This window comes from Papilio xuthus, unplaced genomic scaffold (assembly GCF_000836235.2).
Source record: "Papilio xuthus unplaced genomic scaffold, Pxut_1.1 DF826923.1, whole genome shotgun sequence".
NCBI lineage: Eukaryota > Metazoa > Arthropoda > Insecta > Lepidoptera > Papilionidae > Papilio > Papilio xuthus.
This window is the reverse complement of record NW_013531726.1, coordinates 6,042,922-6,068,019: the sequence shown is the minus strand read 5'-3', so window position 1 is coordinate 6,068,019 and position 25,098 is coordinate 6,042,922. Positions and strand designations below refer to the sequence as shown.

The following is a 25,098-nucleotide window of genomic DNA, read 5'->3' as shown; positions in this document are numbered from 1 at the left end:
GATATATGCAGCTATTCTGGAGATACCTTCTAACAACAATCCAAACATTCACATTTATAATATTAGTAAGTTAAGACTTCTCGCGAAAATAAAAATAATTTAGGACAACCTGTATATTTTTAAAAACAATAATTCGTTCACATCCGTGTTAAAATATTTGATTATTTTCATCGAGGTGCAACTATAACAATTATAATTACGTAACTGCGACTTCTTTCACATCCTATAGTACGTAAGATCCTTGAAGTAACCAGTTACCGGACCCGGATTCGACAACATTAACAATTCAAATCGTGCTCGATGGAAATCCATCCGGAATAATACACACGTCTGGGCAATATTTATTCGTAAATATTTGTATGTTTACTCAATAAAGTAGCAACACGTGCAAGACTGGGGTTAAATAAACAATTGAGCATTCTTTCCAGATAATTTACTAGGGGATATACTCAAGTGGGACCAAACATTGTAAACTGACTCGTTTACTACACGTAAAGGTACGCGTTCATTGATCCGCGCCGGACGCACCGGATTCCACGGATTAAACGGATTTGCTTTGTCTTGATGCGATGCGGGTTTCGCGGATGATGGAAATGCTATGAATAACCAAACAAAGCAAACTAAAATCTTTTGCGTCCTACGAGCCAATGCACGCGGACCTTGAGTCTGTGTCTGTGAGTATGATAGATCAATTAGTGATCAGATGATCCAATCTTCAATCAATTATGTTTTTTATGTAACTTACCTTGTGGATGCATGTTCTCATGGCAGACGGGACAGTTGACCGGCATTCGGGCCTCTGAGATCTCAATAGCGAGGTATTGTCGAAGACACGACTCGCAGCAGCGGTGAGAGCACCACGCCAGCCGCACCATCAAACCGCGGTTGAACATTGAAAGGCAGAGAGGGCACTCCACCGCTTCAGCACGCTATGAACAAAGACAAGGTTCATATTAAATTCATGGATACAAATCTAACAAACTATAAACATTTACTTTAACAAAAAGGGGAAGATTTGCAGATGCAATGTTCTTTTTGTATGTAACACTCATTGCTATGTGGCACAATTTAAGGCCTTTTACTTCTCTACACCTGTCATTTTCCATAGCTGCCAACATCGAGCCAAGAATTTGGTCCCTACAGGCTGATAACGATTGTCATTTGTCCTCATTAAGTCTACAAACACCAGTGTAAAAGATATGATTTCATACGACACCTTTGCAGCTATAACATACAAGTTCAAACAGCAAAGTTGCGGTGCATCTGTCCCTCAAGACTAGAGCTGGACGTATCGATCGACCGCAGCTGCTATTAGCGCTACTTGTCAGCTTGAATAATGTATGTCTTTAAAACGCTTGATAGGTAACAAGACGACTACTTAGTCAATCCATTTTTATTTTACATCAACACAAATGACTTAAAAATAGATTTTATTTATGAGCTTATTTTGATTGATTGATAATTTCAAACTCTTTTAAAGTTAGTTTACAGAGTACATGAATTTAATTGCAGAAACTGAACGTGACAAACAACTATGCGTGAGCTACCAGCAATTGACAAATACCGATCGAAACAAAAAGTTTTTATTCCACTATTTAGCTCTATTCAAAAACTTTTCATTTAAAGAATATCTTTAAAAAAAAAAACAAATAATAGAACATTTAAAACCGCCTTATAGCTAAAAGTTTTATTTTAACTTTCCCCGCTACAAGACAATTCAATTTACAAAGTCAATAAATTGAGGCCGCAACTTTAGGGAACACAATTTTCACTAAAATTCAATTAAGCTGTGTGATTTGAACTATTTCTTATTTTCAATTATTTTTGTATCGAAACATGTTTTTTCCTCGGTCTTGTTTTACCTTTATATCCACATTGATCGTTACCTTCATATTTATATGCCCCGCCCCATATTTATATTTTTTGGAAACGATATAAATGTTATATATTTATAGAATGAATATTGTTTGCATACAGGCCACGAGGACAGGTAACTAGGCCAATGCAGGGCATCCCGGACGTCCTATTTACAGCTGTTTCATCTTCAAAACATTTCCAATTTATTATCAACAAACTATCGTCCGCAACTCCGTCCATGCGGGATTAAAAAAAACTTAATTAGTAACCTTCAGTTCTTCTAGATGTGTTTTACCAATTTGCTAAAATTTCATCAAAATCCGTTGGTAACCCCCGGTTACAATACCTTCTAACAAACCATCCATCTATCCATCTAATTTTTTAATTAATAATATAAGTATGATTTTTTTGGTACTTGTGCTCAGTAAACCAGTTAAACATATACTTCATATAGCATCGAAATACTTATTTCATTTATTTTTTTGTTTCTTTGAAACGTGTGGAAATTTATAAAGGACCCGCGACCAAATGACATCCAAAGATACTTTAACAAATTATTATTTTCAAACTATTGTCGCGGACAATATGATTGAGGATAATAAATAACAATAGAGTTCCAATATTGTGCAAAATGTAACAGAATTACACTCCCAAAGAGCGATGACGTCAAATGTCATGCCATATAAACCAAAAGTGCCGTTATCCTTGACACATGATTCACAATTTCCATGACAAACATTGAAAAGTAGGCAATCGGAAACAGCGCAATTAATTGACAGAGATAAAAATTAGTACCTAATTTAAAAAAAAAACCGGACGAAACTGGGAAGAATCAAATGAGAATCCGTCAAAATCCGTTTCGATTATAAGAGGTTATGAAATGAACATCTCAATACTAATCTGACTAATATAAGTGCGAAATCTGGATGTATATTTGTTAACACACAACTCCAGAACTATTAAACTTATCTGGATGATATTTGGAAGAGATATAAATTACAGTCTGGAATAACACATAGGCTACTCAGTTTCTTAATCCGCGCAGACAAACTCGCGTATGATGACTTCTCTCTAATCTCCTTCATATATAACAAAAAACGAACCTCGGTTTCCAGTCTTGGAAGTAATGACCTTTCAATAGACCACCAAGTCAAACAAAGAATGCACCCGTGGGCAGATGTGTCAACGACACAGGAAGGGGGGTCGCGTCTGAGATTGTATGGTAATGGGGTGATCAGAGACGTCTAGACGCGGGCCGGCATTGCAGCACCAATGAAACACCCCTGCTCTGCATTACAATAAGAATTGCTACAGGGAGAACTCTTTGCAATTAACATAAGAATCAACTTATTTACTTTATTTTAAAAAAAAATCAGGACAAGTATTTTACTGCTAATGACGTTAGATGGCGTAATTTATAACTGACTTGGGAATTGAAAATTACTTAAATATATCAAATTAATTCCATATTTCCTTAAATAAAATACTTTATACAAAATAGTTATTCTAGCAGCGTTAAGACCGTCTTTCTAGTCAGAGACTGTAATCCTTTGTTCAATCCTTCTAATTAATTTCACTAACATGCGACAGATTTAAAATGAAGATAAAACAGTAGCGTAAAATGGAACGGCTTATGTAGTTCATAGCAGATTATCAATAATACGATAAGATTATGCGACCTGCTGACATATAGAAAACATGTGCGCTGTAAATGCATCTCAAAGATAAATACGACCTTGAGTTTACACTACCGAAATATCTGTATAAAACATATTGCTATCTCTATTTTTCCAAAAGGAAAGTGAAAGAGATGACAATATATTTTTAAATACAGTACAGTAAACTCACGGAAGTATTTCCGACAAGATGAATCAATATGTATCGAAAATAATACGCTTATTGACACGTTAAATTGATCATTTAATAAATTCAAAGTAAACGTGGGATTCCGTTCTATACATCCATCGAAAAATATTTCATTATAACAGTTTTTAGGGTTCCGTACCTCATAGAAAAATAACGGAACCCTAATATAATAGGATCACTTTGTTGTCCGTCCGTCTGTCTGTCAAGACCCTTTTCTCAAAAAACGCGTCAAGGTACCGAGCTGGAATTTATTTTTAATGAAAGGGCAAGTAACCATAATCATCATCATCAGCTCACTATACGTCCCCACCAAGGGGATTGGAGCCTACCCTAAGTAAGGGTGATTAAGTTTTGACACCACAAACTACATGCAAATAAGTCGCTAAGAACGTATTAAACATGGCCTTGTACTACGAACACAACAATAAAAAAATTAAAATGTTTATTTCATCCGTTATTAATCCTGACGTATATAGAACATTAATAATAAAAAACCGTTTTAATTAGAAAATCACTGTAAATATATGAAAACACGAGTGACTTAGAAAACCGTGGCATAATCAATTTAAGTATAGGAATTAATAATTTTATATTTTTATTATTAAAATCTCTTAATCCTAACCCGACTAGCCGGTAGTTGATAGAATCGCATTTATTCAGAGGGCGATGTCTATGTATATCCAACGGCATGGAATCCATACCTCCATGTCAATGACTCCGAGAGATCAAGGATTCTTAAGCACAGTGGTTGTTATTCAACGGGTATGCCACCGTCCAATCGTGAATGCTGCCAGATTGTTATTTGTCTTGGCAAATTGCAAATAGAACAAATATTACGAATATTATAAAAGCGAAAGTTTAAATGGTTTATCTCCAAAGCTATCTACGGATTTCGATGAAAATTGGTATAGAATTAGAAAATAGTCTGGAAGAACACATAGGTTCCTTACTATTTTTTTAAATTCCGCTTGGACATATTCGCGGTAAAAATTTATTCGTACCTATACTGTTTAATATAAGATCAATATATTTAATAATTAAATACTTAATCCTTGCGTCTCTGGGTCACAGTCATTTTTGCGTATCGATTAGTTAACGCATAATTATCAAACACAACGCACATGTAATCGTCAAGGAGAAAGGGGGTTACGACACATGTAGGCGAGCCGGTCGTGGCAGTACGTACAGGTTCGTATATCAAACATGAAATCCTGTTGTACTATTATTATTATTATTAAGACTCTTCTACAATCCTGCGAAATGTAAAAACGTAGACATTTTTTTCTTTACTAGCTGTCGTCCGCGGAGTTAAAAACATTTTATTATTAGCCTATTTGCTCTTCCAAAGTATATTCATCTATTTCAAATTTCAGCAAGATTGATGCAACCGTTCTGCAGATATTCGTATCATATCTTGTAATAAACATCCATACATCCATCCATACATTCACATTTATAATATTTGTAAGAAGAAAGATAGTATGATATTGATAACTAATCTCTTGAAAATTTTATCTTATTTAGTTTCATCTCGTCTAATTCCAATTGATAAAAGCGCATACCTTCATTATTAGGTCTTGTCGACTGCCTAGTGCTTAATGTGTACTGCTCTAGTCTAGTGATAATTTCAAAATGGCGACATTATTAAAAATATCACTGTCCATTGGACTCTCACTTAACCAGGTTCGACTGTATATATATAATACGATAGTTGACGAGTTCCTGTCTGTTTGTAGCAGTATTACAAGTTATAACGTAACCAAAATGAGTTTCACCGTTAACCCGTTCCAAGATCGGACACCGTAACATTGCCCAACTACGACGAACAGTTTATCCATGCGTAATTTAGGGTTGTCGACTCCGTATATTTATATATACAATAACATTTACACGTTCACAGGATGGTAATTAATATGGCTGCCTTGAACAATACGACTCAAAGAAGCCTTCGCAACTCCGCACCTGCGGTTTACATTTTGAGAACGTGTGAAAATTAGATTTCGTCTAAGTCGATGTATTTTAATATATGTAACTACTGTTATATATATGTAACAATGTCAAAGATTACCTAAAACACTAACATGAAAAACGACTTCAAAGTCAAGCCATGCAATTCTGCTTTTCAATCATTCATATTAATAACAATAATTGTTATTTAAATTTTAGTAAATACATTTTCATTAATTCTAATAATTTGTAAGTGGCAACCCTATTGTTAGTATCATGACAATAACAATCGATAAGCAAGCTAACACTAAACAACATCATTATACGATTTCGTAACTACACTCTTTGCATACATGTATGAAACGAAAAAGTAGAAAGTTAAGTAAATACGTAACGCATTACAAGGAGCTAGACACTGCGAGTTAGAAGCATTACTCGTAAAAAAATATTATTGTCCAGTCTTCGAAAAAATGGAAGAATTAGTGTACCATATTCCTAACCTTAATTTTAGAGAGAAAATATTTGCACTTTCTCATCTTTGTTATAAATAAACTCAAAAATTACTTTACCATTTTCAATTATTTTTACCATTATAATGTTGCCTTATTTCTGAATAACAAATATAATATAGAAGTCCGATAGAAGGAGATCTAGAAGAGAAGGAACCTTTCCGAAGTTAAGGCGGAACAGTTGATATTTCATCTCCGAAACAAAAGGAATACAGTATTCACAAAATATGTATACTTTCAAGTTACGATCAGAAAACGTCAATAAAAGAATCTTAGCAGAAGAAAAGAATGAGTCGATGCAGCGAGTTTGTTACAATGTAGCTTTTAGTACGTACTGCTTTTAAGATGATTAGGTTTTTAAGTATTTAGCCTTAACAATAGAGTTTGGACAGCAATATTAACATTTGAAACTGTAGTATATTTTCAAAAGAAGGTTTTATGCATCACTTTACAATTTCGCTTTGGAAAATAAACCTGAATGAAATACGAAATATAAATTATTGTATCGAAAATAAAATGAAAAATAGTTGTCGCTCATCGATCATAATTTGACATTATTTTTTATTTTTATGAGGAACTAGCTGAATTAAAAAAAAAAACTTAATTCCTTACATATGTTCTTTCATGCTATGTTCTACATCTGTATGACCAATTTCAGAGAGATCCATGGAGCCGTACTGGAGATAACTTGTAACAAATTTAACGATCATCCGTTCGCACAATTTCCTTAAAAAGGGTTACCAAAATTTCTCTTCACGTATTATGATTAAAACCAGCAAACAAATATTTAAGTTCAAATTTCGTTGAAAAATAATAATTTAAATAAGGACATTGGTAATGCTCTAGAAGTGCGCTGGACCGAGACAGGTCAATGAATCGATGTTTTTCTTTAAGATTCGACGTAAATTCGTTTCGCATTGAAATAGGTTCCATTTGTAAGTCATTCTCACGAGGTCGAAATAATATTTAAGGTTATTCACATCTGATTGAGACGAGTATATTTTAATCTAAAACCTTTAGGTGTTTACATATAAGAGAGATAGTAAATTATGAGATAGAAATTAATTTCGATCGTATCAGATAAACTGCACTATATAAAGTTGAAGACACACTTGGAGTAAAGGTACACAGTGTAATTAATATCAGAGAAATCATTACCAGTTCATCTTCGGTGACCACTCGTACTATAAACTGTCTGATCTGCGTTGGGGGTTCTGGGGCGGTCTGCTTCGTCTGCCGCGCATCACCTTGGTCCAACACTGCAACAATAATAACACTCATTTATAATATAATAAAAAAAATTAGGCTTCGGGGCAACAACTAATTTGTTTTTAAACCTTTTTTTGATTTTTTATATGAGCAAGGTATTGACTATAACCAAACGAAAAAAAATTAAAAAGCAATCTCTGCTCAGACGTCAGAATTGATTTTTACATCTTTTTTCATATACCTTTGGAGTTTTAACTGCAATACAGAGTCGTTAAATGGTAACTAAAGGTCACGCTTAGTCTCGGTTTAGTACAAGAAATCTTCAATACGGAACTGTTTAAGTCGCTTTATTACTATAATCTTCAAAATTCCTAACTTTATAATATAGACATTACAGTATTTTATTACATAACTCCGTCTACCGTAAACGTGTTCAGCACTCAAATGGATATTTATAAAAATTCAACTTTAAAGCTGTTCAAATTGGACTAAAACGTCGTATAAAATGGAGGAAGTTCGTCGCCAAAGACATAAAATACCTGATTGTCTTACTAATATAAATGCTAATATTTGGATGGATGTTTGTTCGAAGATATATCTATAACAGCTGCATACATCTCGATGTAGAACATAGTCTGGAAGAACGAATAGGCTAAAATTTGAATATAAAAGAAACAGTGACTCTAAGCATCACAGATTATAAACGTTTTTTGCTACCGTCTCTTGAACGATCTCTAGTCCAGAGTCTGTCATTTATTTTAATAAGTTTCCTCTCAATTGTTTCTTTAAATATTTTAACAAAGATACGCAATACAGAACAATATAATTAAGCAGCATTAAATTAACTCCTTGACCGAATTCAGAAGGTTTTGGCAATTGTTGAAAACATTAAGAACGTAACGCTCTGATAATTTGTACAGTTTTATTACACTGTCGTAACCTTTCACAAATCATCCAACAGAAACAAAATAATTGACATACCAATTAAAGTATGTACCTATAATTTCAAACGACGAATTTTATCAAAAAATAGCCCATGAATTTGTCAGCACAAAATAAAAAATAGCCTCTAATATTCCCGAACAAAAAAATAGCAAAACCACTCGAAACTAAGTTTCGCTCGTTCTACTGCCGAACTATCGCCCGGGATTCCGTCTATGCCGAATTAAAAAAAAACTAAGTAGTAGCCAGACTTCCAGACTGTGTTCTACGAACTGTGGTCTATATCCATGCTAAATTTCAGCAAGATCCATTAAGCCATTTTGATTTGAGCACCTTCTAACATTCATACATCCAAACATTTGCATTTATAATATTAGTAAGATATGAATGTAGATGTATAATCATCATAATGTAATCTATTGCTCAAAGATAAACATAGTACACGGTAGTTTATATGTCTATGCAAATAGTATTAACATGTTGGCTTACAGTAACTATCGCTTACTTGCTTAAGTACAAGTAGTTGATAACATTTTCATTGTAATTGATTACTTTATGTTCATGGAGTTTTTACACTTCAGCTGCCATTACATCTAAGAAAAAAGAAGAAATTTAAATTTTGAATTTAAGGTCAGATCAATTTTTCTATGTCTTTTTGTTATTCGTGTTCTACAATATTAACACATTTTTTTGCAAACAAGGGTTTTTTTATTTAAATCCCTGTACACTTTATTTATCCTTTGTTTGAGTACTAGCTGTCGCTTGCGATTCGATCCGCGCTGATTAAAAAAAAAACTTAATTAGTAGCCTATGTGTTCTTCCAGACTGTTTTACATGTATGCCAAATTTCATTGAGATCCATTAAGCCGTTCTGAACATAACTTCAATCAAACATTCATCCATCTAAACTTTTGCATTTATAATATTAGTAAGATTTTCTCTTTTGCCGTATCAATTGTTTATAACTATCGGTTTCCACTGCCGTACCTATAAAAGCTTGATATATACCATATGCTATTGTTTGGGTGTTTCGCTCGTGGAAACTCGCGGTTAGAATTTTTCAATGATATAGGTAAGATTAAAACAAAGTTTTATACAACTGTTGTATCATTATATAATAAAATTTTATATAACAAATCACTTGTGCTAATTATTAAAGATAATTTTCAATATAATTTACTCTGACGTCATACATAGTTGTCAGATCTTCGTCTTATCTTAAGATTATAAATCAACCAATTGAATTGGAACTATGATAAACCTACAAACATTTTTTAAAGTAGTAAACATAATAAAAACACTTTATTACCGTGGGTTTCAGAGACCGAAATTCCCATATAAAAGATATTGTTATTTCAGTCTTATTAAAGGTAAAGAGAGGGATGCCGATAGGTTTTGATGTTAAGATTTTGGTCTTATAAACCAAAAGTTAGTGTCCTGTATTTAACATACTATCCATGTATAAGATAAGATATTGTCTGATATTTCACACGATACTGGATTTTGCCATTTTCCTCTTAACTTTTACTGAAAAAGCTATGACAAACTTGTTTGTTCCTCTTCAAATATCTTAAACTGTTTTGGTCAGCGCTTTGGTATTATTAAAACATTAGTAGGTTACATTTTGGAATAACCCCAGTTGGTTACAGCGATGTTCTCTCACATAAAATGACTATAAGGTATGATTTGCGGCGGAAAACCCAAGATACGATGTAATGCCGTCATATTTTGTTTATTTCATACAATGTGTCCAATTAATGAACTAAACAAGTTCATCAAAAAAGAACTAACATCAATATTACCGTTAGACACCACTACTGCAAATCTGCTTATTAGGGTTCCGTACTTCAAAAAAAAAACCCTTTTAGGATTATTTGTTGACCGTCAGTCTGTCTGTCAAGACCCTTATTTTCAGGAACGCGTGAAGATATCAAACTGTATTTTTTTTAAATGTGCGTGTAAATGATCTTAAGTCTGCATTTTGTGCCGTGGAAACCCACTACTATTTTGTACCTCTGTATATCACCTAGAAGAGTTGATACACTTCCAGTTGATGCAGTAATCTACCTGCATCACAACAAGCTGAGTTATTTATAGGCAGTAATTTCCGTTCGCTCGTGCTCGGTGAAATCACTCCGGTTGCATCCACGCGACTTGCCAAAGCTGGATTAGTGACTTCGTATTAAGTGTTAATTTAAATCATATATAATCTAGTTATTTTGGAGCTTTACCTTCAAGCTACACAAACATAATTTATAGGTTTAATTTTACTAATATTATAAATGCAGATGTTTAGATGGATGGTTGTTTGAAGGTATCTAAAGAACGTCATGGACGTAGAACATAGTCTGGGAGAATATATATGTTCTACTACTAATATTTTTTTTAATATCGCGCGGACGGACTCGAGAACGACAGCCCGTTTAAATTTAACCTATTCTTTTACAAACAATTGTGATAAGGTGTGAATTATTGAACAGTAACGTGTGAACTTTACAATACGTTTCGAGGAAATCTACTTAAGGGAGTTCCCCGTGATCAAAACTTATATACAAACCACAATGAACAATTACTCAAATCATCATTTACTTCAAAAATATATTTATTTGCCTATTATTACAGTGCTTCACGTTTTCATATGATCCATGCCACTGTTCCATTCAACGTGAAATTAGAGCCAAAGTTGTTCTCGTCTTAATCATGTCATCTTTCACACAATCTATCCATCTGTTCCTAGTTCTACCTCAGGTGCACCACTCCACTTACAGACACAGAAGTATTGAAATTAAACGTTTATCACTCTATACTTGATTACTTTAGTATCATCAGATAAACGGTTCCCGAATACTTCATCTATTTTCGTAATGTCAATGCACTAGCTGGCAAACTTTCAATTTGACGTCAATCTAAAAAAACACACCATGATTTTATTCAATGTAAAAGATTTACAAATCGTATAAAATATTGTATTCTCGACAAATAAGTCTCCGGAAATTATGCTGTTTGAAAAGTGGAAGCCAAAATCAGAAACCACCAATCACCAATTGATTAAGACAATGCACACATGTGGATCAAGAATTAGGTTAGGTAAGTTTAAAATAAAAAAATATATACATAGTCGTGATAGTTTAATAGTTAGTATGGTTATTTTTATTGCATAACAAATTTCTTTACTTCATATCTGTAATAAAAATATTAATTACAAATATAACGTGTCTTGACCACGTGTTTAGTTACGAAGATTAACGTGCTTTCCGCACGTGAATCGGACGACGGGAAAATGAAATACTAAATTGCACAAACAGTACACAGGAAAATTAAAGAATTCATTCAGGATAGAAACAAAGCCCCGCGTAAATTTGAAAACCCCATCCTATAATAAGCCTTTGTGTTTCATAACATGGTGCTTGTATGCGCAGATGTGTAAATGAGCAAGGAATGAAGAAAAAGCGATGGGAGTTCATAATCTTCACTTATAATCAATAGAGTTGTTTTTAACATTACTTTTTCATCAAAATCGATTTATCTTATGGAACACTAAGATAACTAACAAATATTGATAAAAATTAACTTTAATCTGTGACGAATTTTCCATAATAATGTTGAACAAAGGCTGAGTGAAAACGATGTCAAAAGTTGTCAAGATGTTGACAGAGAGTGACGTGTAGATGGCGGCTGTAGCGACACAACCCTGAGGAAGAAGTGCTCTTAATCATTCGCGACAGGAAACACTTCCAGTGCTGTATACTTACTAATAGCTATGTCAACTCGAAAATTATACCATTATTATGACTTATTGGAAAAGCAAGCGCATTATGAGTACTACCTACTTTTGACTACTGCTACTTTTTTAAAACGTCAAAAAATTAAATAAATTTAATAGAACATTTTTATGTCTTAACGACATTATTCCGAAAACTCGTGGATTAAAGGTTGTTTAAACTAGAAATGTCTGATAAGAAAAATACTGCCATAGACACATTTCACAGATAATCAAGCACTTCCTAAATGTATTCCCAATATTAAATCCACGTTTAGGGTTTTTAGTCTATGTGTGATAGAATTGCAACACAGCCCTATAACATTGCTAATTAATTGCACGATCGACAACCCTAAAAGGAGTCGTGTTTTGCAATAGTAATTCGTCATGAGCAAGCCATAAAGTTGCAAGGCGCACGTGCACAGGGCTTCGGTCGGCACACAACGAGACATAATTAAAAAAAAACTTCGATTGCATTTTACCCATATAGCGCACGTGGCACACTTTACATATAAAAAAACGCGATGAACGAAAGATAACAAAAAGTATGCGACCTCTTACATTTAACATTTTAAATTGATAACATCACAAATAACACATTTCTAACATAGTTTATGTTGCATTGAATATCTTCACAACAAAAGGAAATCAAAAATATACAAAATACCCAATCACTCTTCCACATATTAATGTACACGCAGTGTTTCAAGGATTCGTACTTGTGAAAATCTTATCCTAATCTATGTGCTAGTTGCAACCAAACAATGCAAAATCAATCGATTGACTATTTTGGAATTAAATACATCCAGTCTCCACAGATCCAATGATTCTTTATTGCTGATACAAACACTATAAAAAGCATTTCAGACCAATTTTGGTAAACAGTGCATTTATGTAATTCTATATTGTACGTAAACGGCAGTGTTCGAGGTCCCAAGATGGTCTGATACCGACTAACTTGGCACAGATAAGTTGAACGGTATTCGATCGCCAGCAATGGTAAAATTTAATAAACAGAGTATTTATACAGAGAAAACGATACCACATAGTTTTAGACATAATTAGTCCTTTGGCGCGAAATGGTGCACTTTTGTTAGAAAGTCAAGTGTCAGAATGATTAGTGAGGGGATGTAAACGTCGACATTTTAGTAAGGCTAGTGTTGCGCCAGTACACCGGCACAGTATCGGTTTTTCTTCCGATTTAAATACAAATATAGCGATTGCTATATTTATATTTTCAGGTTTGCAGCAAGCTACGTAACGTTGTTCTTGGAAATATTATTGAGGATAACTAGATAAGACAAATTTAGCAGTGCCTATGGAACAATGAGCACATTGCACCAGTTCCCGCGAGACAGAACCGATTTGTGACGCGTTATGACAATAGGCAACCCAAATCTGAATCAATGTATATACTAGCTTTTTTGTATATTACACTTGCTGTCGCACTCAGAGTGAGGTGTAGGCAAAATTTTTAAATTTTAGTGAAACTTAGTATGAGAAATCTACACTAAAGAGTCCCCTAAGTTAAGTTATGGATTAAAGACACTGGATTCGGGAATAACAAGTTTATGTCTAATAAGTAAAATCATCTAATTTAGCTCAGGACAAAACAAGACAGGAGACAATAAGGAAAAATCACATTAAAAAAATTCAAACACATATACCATTGTGTAATTCAAAAGCGACGAAATTAAGGTGAATTATCATCAGGAATAAATTAACATCCTATATACAGTTTAAATTTCCTTCGAAGCGGTATTTTTTTCACAACACATTTGAAATTCAAATTCCATGCAGAATTAATAGTCTGCCGTTGTCATAAAAGCGAAGGTGAAATTAAAAATACAAGGAGAAAAAAGATCCATTATTTTCAATTATATTACAACATTCTGCAGCACCAAAAATAATTGCTTCACAAATAAATTATAGATGTTGTTATCGCAGTTTTTTTCAGAAAGAATGAGAGAGAGAGACTGAATTTGTATATTTTAGTGGTAACATGATATTACAAAGCTCCCCCTCTCAACATTCAGCATTACTCATAACTCAGCTGTTCAGTATCGTAAACAAATATTCACTCACTCTCTTTACGTCTGTACTAACAAACTTACGTCACAAGCAATCGCGGATCCGGTTAGCAGTAGTCAGGAAAGAAATTACGAAAACGACTACAACAAATGACACATCCTGTATATTCCATATGTATAATTATAACAATTTTAAAACTTACTAATCTCTAACAACTTACCACAGCTGAGTTAGAAGCAATTATTAAGTTAAAAAAATAGAGCCAGCCCTATAGAACTGTAATGGAGATGACAAATCGAATAACATCCTTTGATTTCAGTAAATATTAGGTAATTACTCACGCAATCAGTTATACAAACGATGCCAAAAAAACGTGTTCTTTTTCTAGAATAGACAAGAAAAAACGACGTCTTTAAGCATAAAATTTCATATGTAAAATAGTATTATCATAACAGGTGTTATTAAACTTTTACACTATTTAAATATATTACGTCAAAGTCTCTCCAATGTGGATAATATACATAGATACCTATGTAATACAGGTATTAGCGGTTGCCACTTCTAGAACTGAAGTGTTCTTCGCAACCTACTTTTAATCTTAACAGCGCCCTCCAAGTAAACCTACTTTTAATCTCTCACCGGCGCACCGCCCCACCCCAGCACATGTGAAAGCGATCTGGGGCACCAAGTTTAGGGTTGCCAGTTTGTTTATGTTTAACCTACTAATCTAAATAAACATAAGTAATCATTGTAGATACTTTCACTCTAGATTCATAAACCATATTGTAAAAAAACCTAACTGAAAAATATTATAAAACACTCTAAAAAAGAAAGAAGTGGATAAATAAAACAATTGTGAAGAAATTGACCTTTAAAACATATAAACGTTGTGATATTTTACAAATAAATAGGTAACTAATTAAATTGATGAGGCAACCCTATCATCTAAATAACTATTAACCAGGATCGAGTTAGTCAAAACTTTAGTTTTGCTATTGGTTGTTTTAGTGTAACCACATCTACTAAGTAGTAACTGTAGTAAGAAGAACAAAAACTTATTCTCGTGTAAGCGTGTGACAACCCTAACTTCGAGATGTTTTAAGCTGCCTTAAGCCCGCTGCCTTTTGCGGCAACTACATTACACTAATGAATGCGTAATGAAGTGGAGGGGTGAACCAGAAACAGCTTTTAAATAAAGATTTTTTAATTGGAACGAGTGCGGCTCAGCTGCTTACTGACGTTATTGTCATTTGCTGTATCATTAGGACAATGTATGGTGGCAGCTGCTATACTAACTTGGACTTTGAATTATGCACTGTTATGACGTAATTATTGTTTTGTTGGATGTGAAAATATATAGAAAATATACAGTGACTATCTTTATTGTACACGCAATTTTTAACTCGCGCTTTCTAGTCCATAGATCTAGATTTAGGATATATTCTTTATTAATTAATATTCTAACAGTCTTCATTCTCCTTTCTTTGATTCTTCATCTTTCGTTCATTTATTGAATTTAAAAAGTTACGTCTTTACCAGAGTGAATAACAGTGAGGCAGAGCAGTCGACAGTGCAGTATCACAATTGTACACACTTTCTGTTAAAACAGTACTATCCTATCTCTTTTGTCCTAAAACAATAGGAGTACTGCACTGTCTAATACTCTGAACTCGTGTATACAGCATTACAAAGATAGAAGTGACAAGCAATCGACCGCGACTACATCCGCGCGGAATTAAAAAAAGAACTTAATTGTGTGTACAGACTATATTCTACATGTTGAGCCATGAAACCTTCCGACACACATCCACGCATAAAAGTATCTAAACTTTCGCATTTAAAATATTAGTAAAAAGTAAGATTGAATCCAATGAAGAGGAGTTTTACTCTATTGAAGCGATTGCAATACATTGATATTACCATGAAATAAACTCTTATTATGAAGTTGATGTCATGTCATTCAATTGTCAAACAATACGTCAATCCACCAATGATGGTTCGTCAACCAGTTAGCGGCAGCTTGTACTCGCCAGCACGGCTTGTTACCAGTATCGTCGAATACGAAACATACCAGTATCAATTGACAATCGATGCTGTGAATGACCATTGCAGAAAAATCCTGTCACTTCAATTTTTTCTCTTGCGTGCTGTTAATTGTTAACTTTTTATATTAAGTATAAAGTAATTAAATAAACACGCGATATTACTTCAGAACGTTTACAACCGGCTTTACTAAAATACCTTAAATATGTTTCTAACAATTTGTTACGCCATATTACCAAATAACTGCATAGTTATTTCATAACGAATAAACTAAAAGTTGGTCATAATTTGTTCCGACAAATCTTGCAATTAAAATGATACTATTAGTTTATAATAAGCCTTTCGGATTTATTGAAGCAGTTCAAGAAGAGGACAGGATGCTCTTCTGCACCTTATCAAGGAAGCTAGAGGAGGCATGGCATATAAGTAGTAAATTCCGTAAACATTTACGTGATCATCAGTATGTCTACAATATTGTAATGCATATTATTGTAAAACTTTGTAAATACGTGATATAAAATGTAAACTAAGCAAAAACATAACCGCACGCATAAAAATGTCTTACTTGTCCATTGTAAAATATCTTCTATTGTTTATAAAATTTCAAAGAAAACAATTCTTCAAACGTCCGATATTGGAACACGGCAGCTTCCATAATTTATGTTTACCACACTAGTTGTCTGTTTCCAAGGCCAAAATCACTAAAAAGATATCGTCATCCCTGGCATTATCTTTAACAAAACAGATATATTTAAACGAATATATTCGTCTCAGAAACCCACTGTACTAAGAACTTGACCATCATCAACTCCAAGCCCGTAATCTAAACGGATTCGTCAGTTTAGTATTCTGAATCGATCTTCCTTTTGTCATTAAATTATTATAACTTTCGTGAGACATTATAATAAACTTATATTTGAGCTGAGGGCCGCCGTGAAATAATACCAGTCCCACTCACCCTGATTAAGGGCCCCCGATGGGCTCGAAACTAGTCGGTGCCGCCACCGGACGAATACAGATGAGCGTTTAGCTGTTTTAATATAACTTCCTTTTGTTATTTTCATCGGCACTTCTTTCTTAACATTTTACGCATTCCATCCATCTCCTTCTCGGCCTATCCCTACCTATGTTCATTCACATTCATACTTTTATGTCATAGACTCTTACTATTGTAAAATAGTCATAAAAGAATATCATAATGAGTAAACAATAACATAAATATGCTCGTAACTACATAGTTAATAATAAAGCAACAGCTGAAAACAAAAGCAGGTGTTATGAAGAATGCATGACGTCACTTGCAGACATGAAAATAGAACTGTCACTGCGCGACACTTACAGCAATAGACCACATCAACCGCCTGTACTGTATACTAAAATATTACTGACGATTTTATCATTAACTATCTGTCCGCCCGCGACTCTGTCCTCCCGGAATTAAAAAATAAACTATATGTTCCTTCAGACTATGTTCTAGATGTGTGCCAAATTTTATCAACATCCGTTGAGTCGTTCCGAACATCAAACAAACATCCATTCATCCATTTAAACATTCGCATTTATAATATTAGTAAGATTAATAACAAAATGGGTGCGGACGGCTTAAAGGAGAGGGGCAAGTCAAAGAAATTCTATCGTCGTGATAATTTGACTAGACGTATTACAAAAGAACAAAATTCTCGATTGCACATTGCCATATACGTAGGTATCAAACGTAGCAATAAAACTAGATGCAAAATCTCTCATACAACTACAACATAATCACGCCCGTTACCCGAGGAGTAGGCAGAGACCAAGGACCTTCATTTGGCGTAGTCCTGACCTCTCTCGCTTATTCTACATTCATGCATCTACGCGTACATGTACGACGATTTACATTTAAATTTACGATATCTCATAACTTGCATAGTATTTATAGTTTGATCACAGTTTCGCATCAATAGACTAACCTTGTACAGTGCCGATGAGCATCGTATCTTGGCTCATTTATATTCCTCACGGCTCGCTTCCTGATGCTCAGATTTATACCGCAAATAATATACAATAATAACATTATATATTTATACTATTAAATGTCAACAAGCTTGATAAATTTCTTACATATTAAATAAAAATTTTAAATGCAAATATTTAGATGGATGGATGGATGGATGTTTGTTTGAAGGCATCTCTAGAATGGCTCAACGGATCTCGGTGAAATTTGGCATAAATATAGAACATAGTCTGGAAGAACACATAGGCTACTAATAAAGTTTGTTTTTAATTCCGCGCGAACGTAGTCGCGGGCGACAGTTAGTGTTATATAAACTAATGTAAGCATACGTGACATTACTACTAATATTTGATTGTGCGTGGTTTTTAATAAACTGTTTAAAATCGTCACCTAAATAACTCACGTATTTTATTGCTGATAATTTATATGTATAACTTAACTAGCTGTCGCCAGCGATTCCGTACGCAAGGAATTTTAAAAACTTAATAAATAGTCTATGTATTCTTTCAGAATATATTTTGCATCTGTGCCCAATTTTATCGAGATACGTTCAACCGCTCTGGAGGTACCTTCAAACATACATACATTCGCTTTTATAATATTAGTAAAAAGTAATATTATGCACTGAAAAACAAATGTGAACATTTTACATTTTATTACCGTATTGCCATTTAACATAAATGTTATTAACTTACCGTAACTCTAACGACCGTTACCAAATACCAATCTATGTTTAGTTTCCATCCAATAACAGATAAAATTTCCTATCAAAATGAATCTATCGACAGAGGGGCAGATACGAGAGACGATTGGACAGATCAAACTTTTGTATGAGGTGTTGTGCAGCCTATTCCTATCTTCCCGGACAAAGTATTCAATAGTTTTGTATTGTATTTAATATTGAATAAATATTGTATAAAATACAATGCTATCAATTGCTATTAAGTTTATGTATTGATAAAAAATATGAGTCACGATATAACTAAATCACGCAACAGTGCAAATGTGCTGTTACGATATTTCAAATATCAACATTAATATATTCTGTGGGGCTAACGATCTTGCTTGGCCGCTGATTAGTAATCGCTACTCTAAAGATTTGGTTTCGTAACCGATATTTATATTTGCTGATATATTGATGCTTTGACTCGACTTAAATGACACAGATCATAGTCCATTGTGTATGTAATTTAAAATAAATATACTTTCAAAGAAATGTTTAATTTAATTAAAGAAAAAAAGAAAAAATGTTGCTACACACATATAAAAAAGGGTCTTGACAGATAGACGGATGCACAAAGTGACCCTATAGAGGTTCCGTTCTTTCCTTTCGAGGTATGGAACCCTAAAAAATATTAAAAAAACATGGAAGGCACCAACTTAATATGGCAAAAGGATGCCAGCTTTTCGAAACCAGGGACAGATTTTACTGTCCCTGCGTTCGTTCGCTTATTTTCAGCTGAAATCTTTAAAAAAAATGATTCATAAGCTTAAGCCTAGTATTAAAAATTGTATAAAAGTCAACTTCAGTTTATTAAGAGTTAGCTTTTTATATCTCCACCTATGTTTTCATATAATTAGTAGTAAAATTAACTAAGGGGAAGACTAATTTTAAGATTTAGAACTAGACAACTAAGTGCAAGATTTTTGAGTGTATTTAATTACATTGTGAGTGTTGACTTTGGAGAACGAAATAAACGTCCTTGACTGTAGATATAACATTATACATGTCTGTTTGTGGTTACCTACGTGGGCTCATAGAGGGTGGAAAGCCTACGCACGTCTGTGTCACGCCCCCGCATCCCTTTGCGTCTGGTCGACACCTAAAATTGAGTTGTGAAAAATTCCTAGATGCCATTAATTTTGGATGACCACTATATAATTAAGTGCTTTAAAAATATTTTTCTTCAACTCATAATATGACATTTATATCTTATCTCTTTCTTCATCTCTAGGTTACAAGATTTCTTTCGGCATAGGCTACAGACTACTTGAATAAATTTCTTGAAATGTGGCAAACTGTCTTTCGGTTGACTAAAACATTGCATAAAGGTTGACCTCGTGTTTTGAAAACCGGATTTCTTTGACCCGGAATATATTATAATTACGTGACGCTTCCGCAAACCAGAGCGGCGCCTAATAATTTAGTAATATTGCAAATCGTAATTTTAATATCTGAAGCGAAAACTTTGTACCCCTTTTAAAGATTACGCAAACGGATTGACGTGAAATTCGACACAGTTAAAGAGGAAAATACTAAAAATTCTTTGTTCATGAGTAATGAATTTCGACCAATGGTGGACCGCAACTTCTTTTAAATTCATGGCAATTAAATAAGTACAAATAATGCCTCTTTTTTAAATAATAAAAACGTTACTACGTCGTGTAAAAAAAAAATTATAACACGTATTTTTTCAACAGTTTATTTTTTAAATAGCCTTGTCCTTTACAAGTTTATAAAATAATCTTGATATCATTACCTTACGAGTATTCACCCGATAGATAACTTCGAAAGAAATTACAATGGGTTTTAAAAGATTATCTGTATCAACCAAAAATGCCGTGGGTTTATGGACATTGTTATTTGAATTGAACTTTATTTTTTTCCAAAAACTTGTCTCTGTCTGGTGACACAATCATTGTTTTCATACGACAGTAGAGGCTTAGGCAATATGTTGGTTTGTCCCTTCTAAAAACACATTCAGGAAATTTGATTACGTAGAAATATTACGGCGAATATTCTAATAGTAATTTATTACCAACGGCTCGTAGTTGTTTATAGAAACGGCAAGCATACGTTAGGCGGAATTCGGTTCAAACCGGTCTCACTTGGTTTAGGAAATGCCTTATAAGCTAAAAGCAACGACCGTTTGGCAAATCGGTTTACCTGTTATTTAAATTAGTTGTATCAAATTTAAATGTAATACTCGTACTATTTCTAAATTTTTATTAGTTTCAGTTGATATTTTTAAAAAAACTTGATTGTCTTCGTAAAATGCTTCTATAATTTATTAGTCAACCTCCCGCGCGCGACTCCGCCAGCGCGGAATTATAGCGTATGCCAAATGTCGGCGAGATCCATACTGCCGTTCTAACTTCCATCTATCGAAACATTCGCATTTATAATATTAGTATAGTATGAACACAAACAGTTGTAATGTAAACAATGCTAGGAATATTAAAATTAAAACTGTTAGAAAATTCTGAAAAAAAAAATTCAATACGGTAGACAATTAGTACACTGACGAAGACAATCATTTGTCGCGTTTTATCTTACATTCCTGTACAGTGCTGTGCACAAATAAATTGTGTACAATATTATATAACTCAACAATGTTTTTCATTTCTATAGATACGAGTATTTACGTATTGTTCTCGATTCTAGCTATGTCTTTTTAAGCAACTTTGTCCAAGTTTATTTATTTAGCTGCAGTAATAACATTGTGTGATCGCGTAGCTAAACGTGCCAAAGGAGAATTTGTTAGGATAAGCATATCATAGATATTTTATAAACTATCCGCAATAAAGGAATGTATAATAATAATATAAGGCCTATTTAAAAATATATAACGACATTCTTTGAAGATTGTCATTGTAAACTATGCAATTCTTTGAACCTTACTATTATATTCTTAGAAACATAATGTATTAATATCAGAATTCCAAAGTTATATTCTTTCATACTTAAAACATCACAAAAATTTAATAAGAGTAAAAAGAAATATTGCAGAATAATTTCAAAATTTAAATTACGCTTTAAAACTCTTTTCCGCTCTCTAAATACGCAGGCGTGGCGTCACCCTTTCACTTTACAAATTGGCATTTCCAAAGGGTTCTCAATGCGATGATTTCTGCGTCATCATCGCAGTGTTTATCCCCCTGCTGGAGTGAAGACCACTTGCTTTGATAGTCATTCCACAGTTTAATGCTCTAACGAGGATTGCTTCCTTTTAAAGGATTTCCAACAACGCTTTAGTCAAATAAGCGTAACAAACAAAACATATTTTACGTTTTTTTTTTTCAAATTTACAGTGCATATATCGCCGGGGGCTTTGCCTCGCTCCCAGATATATATAAGAATATACTATACCGACATGGTACATGATCAATCGTAAATATTTTATGAACTTATTGAAAACATGTCATACAAAATTATTTGCTAATTTGCCAATATTCTTCTAAGCAACTAGATATTTTAAGTTCGCCCACTTTTATTCTTTGCCAATGAGGTCATCATAGTACACACTGTATATAAATATAAACAAACACACCAAAAAGTTATTTATGAATCTGTGGTAAAGTTTTACTACACGCTTAGTTCGTCACGACCACGGTGAGCCCTTTGCAAATTGCAGGCGTTCGTGTAATGATTGGGATGCTTGAAATCGATACGCCGATTGAATAAACATTTGCACGACATCGGAACGAACGAGGAATGAGATTGGATGACAAATATTTACTCGTTATACATACTTATAACCTTATAAATAAATTGAAGAATAGGTCTTCATCATCATATTTCATTCCTTATTACGGAGACTTAAAAAACCTTCACCATCAGCCCACTATAGGTCCCCGCTGAGGGGTTCGGAGCCTACCCTAAATTAGGGGTGACTATGCCATAGTCAAAACCACGCTGGTCCAGTGCAGGTTGTTTGACTTCACACATAACTTTGAATTTCTTTGATATTTATCTGCTTCAAGGTTGCTGCTCCTGCACATCAGGTTGTATTACGATGTTTTCTTTGACTGTACGAACATCGTAAATGTACATATGTAAATCGAATAACACATGGGTTCATGGCGGGATTCGAACCCAGGACATGCAGATTGCAAGTCAAGTTCTTAACCCCTGAACCACCAACGCCCAAGAAACCTAACTTAACCTTGCTTAGACCATAACTTAGTCTGCTACCAGACAATTTTAATGTCCCGAAATCAGTATTCGATCTCGTTTCATTGTCCCTAATCTAATTTTAATTAACATTTTTAAATAGCATCGATCGACATAAAAGATCGATAATAACAGTAAGATACGATTGTGAGTTCGTTGCGCGTGATACGTGCTGGTGATACAAAAGCTATGTAAACAATACGGAACGCTGCGCTGAACAATTGTTACTTTATCGTTTTATTATGTTCTTTCCAGCCGCTCCCGGGTTTAATAACATCGGTATTTTCTCATGGACACGTCAAGCCCAGTTTCCATTGAGACCAAGCGAAGTCAAAAGTTGAACATTTCAGACTTATAGGTATTAAGAACTGAACCTTACTATCTTACTAATATTATAAATGAGAATGTTTAGATGAATGCATGGATGTTTGTTTCTTTGAAGGTACCTCCGGAACGTCTAAACGAATCTCGCTGAACTTTGGCATAGATGAAAAACATAGTGTGGAAGAACACATAGGCTACTTTTTAACGTTTTTTTTTATTCCGCGCGGACGGAGTAGCGGGCTACAGCTAGTGAATATATAAATATCAATTCTATCGATAAATATTTGTGTATCAGGTATGCATAACATAATTTTAAAGCCTTTTAAATAAGGAACAAATTGGTAAAATTGATTATTCGCCCTAATGTGATTACAACTATTTATCTATAAAAAAGTTTCTATTACAAACAATTCGTCTTAGTAAAAAAAGCGTGACCACTAATAAAAATACTGAATGATGTCAATGAATAACTTTAACCTTGCATAAAATTTAACTCAAAAAAAACTGCTATTTTATTCTACAGATATTAGTGTCTAATTCCACAAAGTATCCTAAAGCTATCTATACGGAATGTTTGAAACTGTCCATGTACATCAACTCTAACATAAATTAAAAAGTTTTATTCTATAGCTATATATTTTTAAACAATTACAATGAGGCCCTTCATAATCACAATCCGGTTAGGGTGACGGTACCCGTCATTTAGCGACGAACGATCCGCCACGAGGTAATCGGAGTTCAAGAAAAAATAAACACCGTTACAAACGGGTTATATATATAATAACCACATATAGGTCGAGCGGCCAGCTGTTGCATTACAAACAATATTAATTCAAGTTTACTAACCCTGAGACCCTTCTTACACAAGGCAACGTAAATCTTAGAAACCACGCTCAGTCGTTAAGACGTCGTCGACATTAATTTCTTTACGAAGAACAATCGCCATACACTATGGCTGTGCTGACCGAATAGACGATTTACGACGTCGATTCAAAGATGTACGTTTCCTGTCTATTTAAAATTAAAATATTATGTTGCTGCAAAAACATTTTAAGAAATAAAAATAACTGAGAACATAGTTTTAAAATGTGGAAATCATTAGTTTTGTCATTGAAGTTTTGTAAAATACATATTGCAGTAATAAAATTTGTCATAGAGATTACGTCTAAACAAATTCTTTGAAACATTTCCACCAAATGTATTCATTGCTTCATTGATTTGATTCACCTTTCACCTAGACAGGGACATCCAAGGATATTCTTCCACAACATTTCAAAATAATTGATCGTGTATTTCTGACGTCAAAATCTCTCTATAAAACATATCCCTGTCATTATCTTTGAAAAAAAAAATAGAGATTCCAATATATTTTAAATGTTGATTTTGGTTTCAATAAGTCACGGCGAGAATTCTAAACAGAAGACAGGCGTGAAGTGGAAGCAATTCCGCGTTTCGTCTGATGAGTGTGCGTCCCGGAGGCCAAAATTAGTCCTCTTTCCCTCCCCACCCTTTTTCTTATAAGGAAAGAATGGGAAGTGGAAGTGGACTTTCCGGCTGAGAGGATGCATGGAAAGGGAAAATATTTTCTTTCTGTGCATCCTCTTCTCCATCGATTAAATGTAGGCAACGCATATGCAATTGCGTATGTCTAAGGGCAACGGTCACTTCGCTGTTTTAGCGATTTCAGGTGGCCGCTCGCTCGTTTGCCACCTTGTGATATAAA

The 25,098-nt window shown here is 33.8% G+C and overlaps 1 protein-coding gene across 1 annotated transcript in view; it reads right to left on the bottom strand.

Annotated features, from left to right (window-relative positions):
• LOC106122348 (E3 ubiquitin-protein ligase RNF19A) overlaps window positions 1–25,098 on the bottom strand; it is a 49,055-nt gene that overhangs the window by 6,573 nt on the left and 17,384 nt on the right. Inside the window, exons 2-3 of the mRNA XM_013318288.1 lie at window positions 7,338–7,438; window positions 746–929 (exon numbers count right to left, since the gene is read on the bottom strand). Of these exons, the coding sequence (XP_013173742.1) occupies window positions 746–929; window positions 7,338–7,438 (285 nt within the window). The remainder of the gene's footprint in view (window positions 1–745; window positions 930–7,337; window positions 7,439–25,098) is intronic.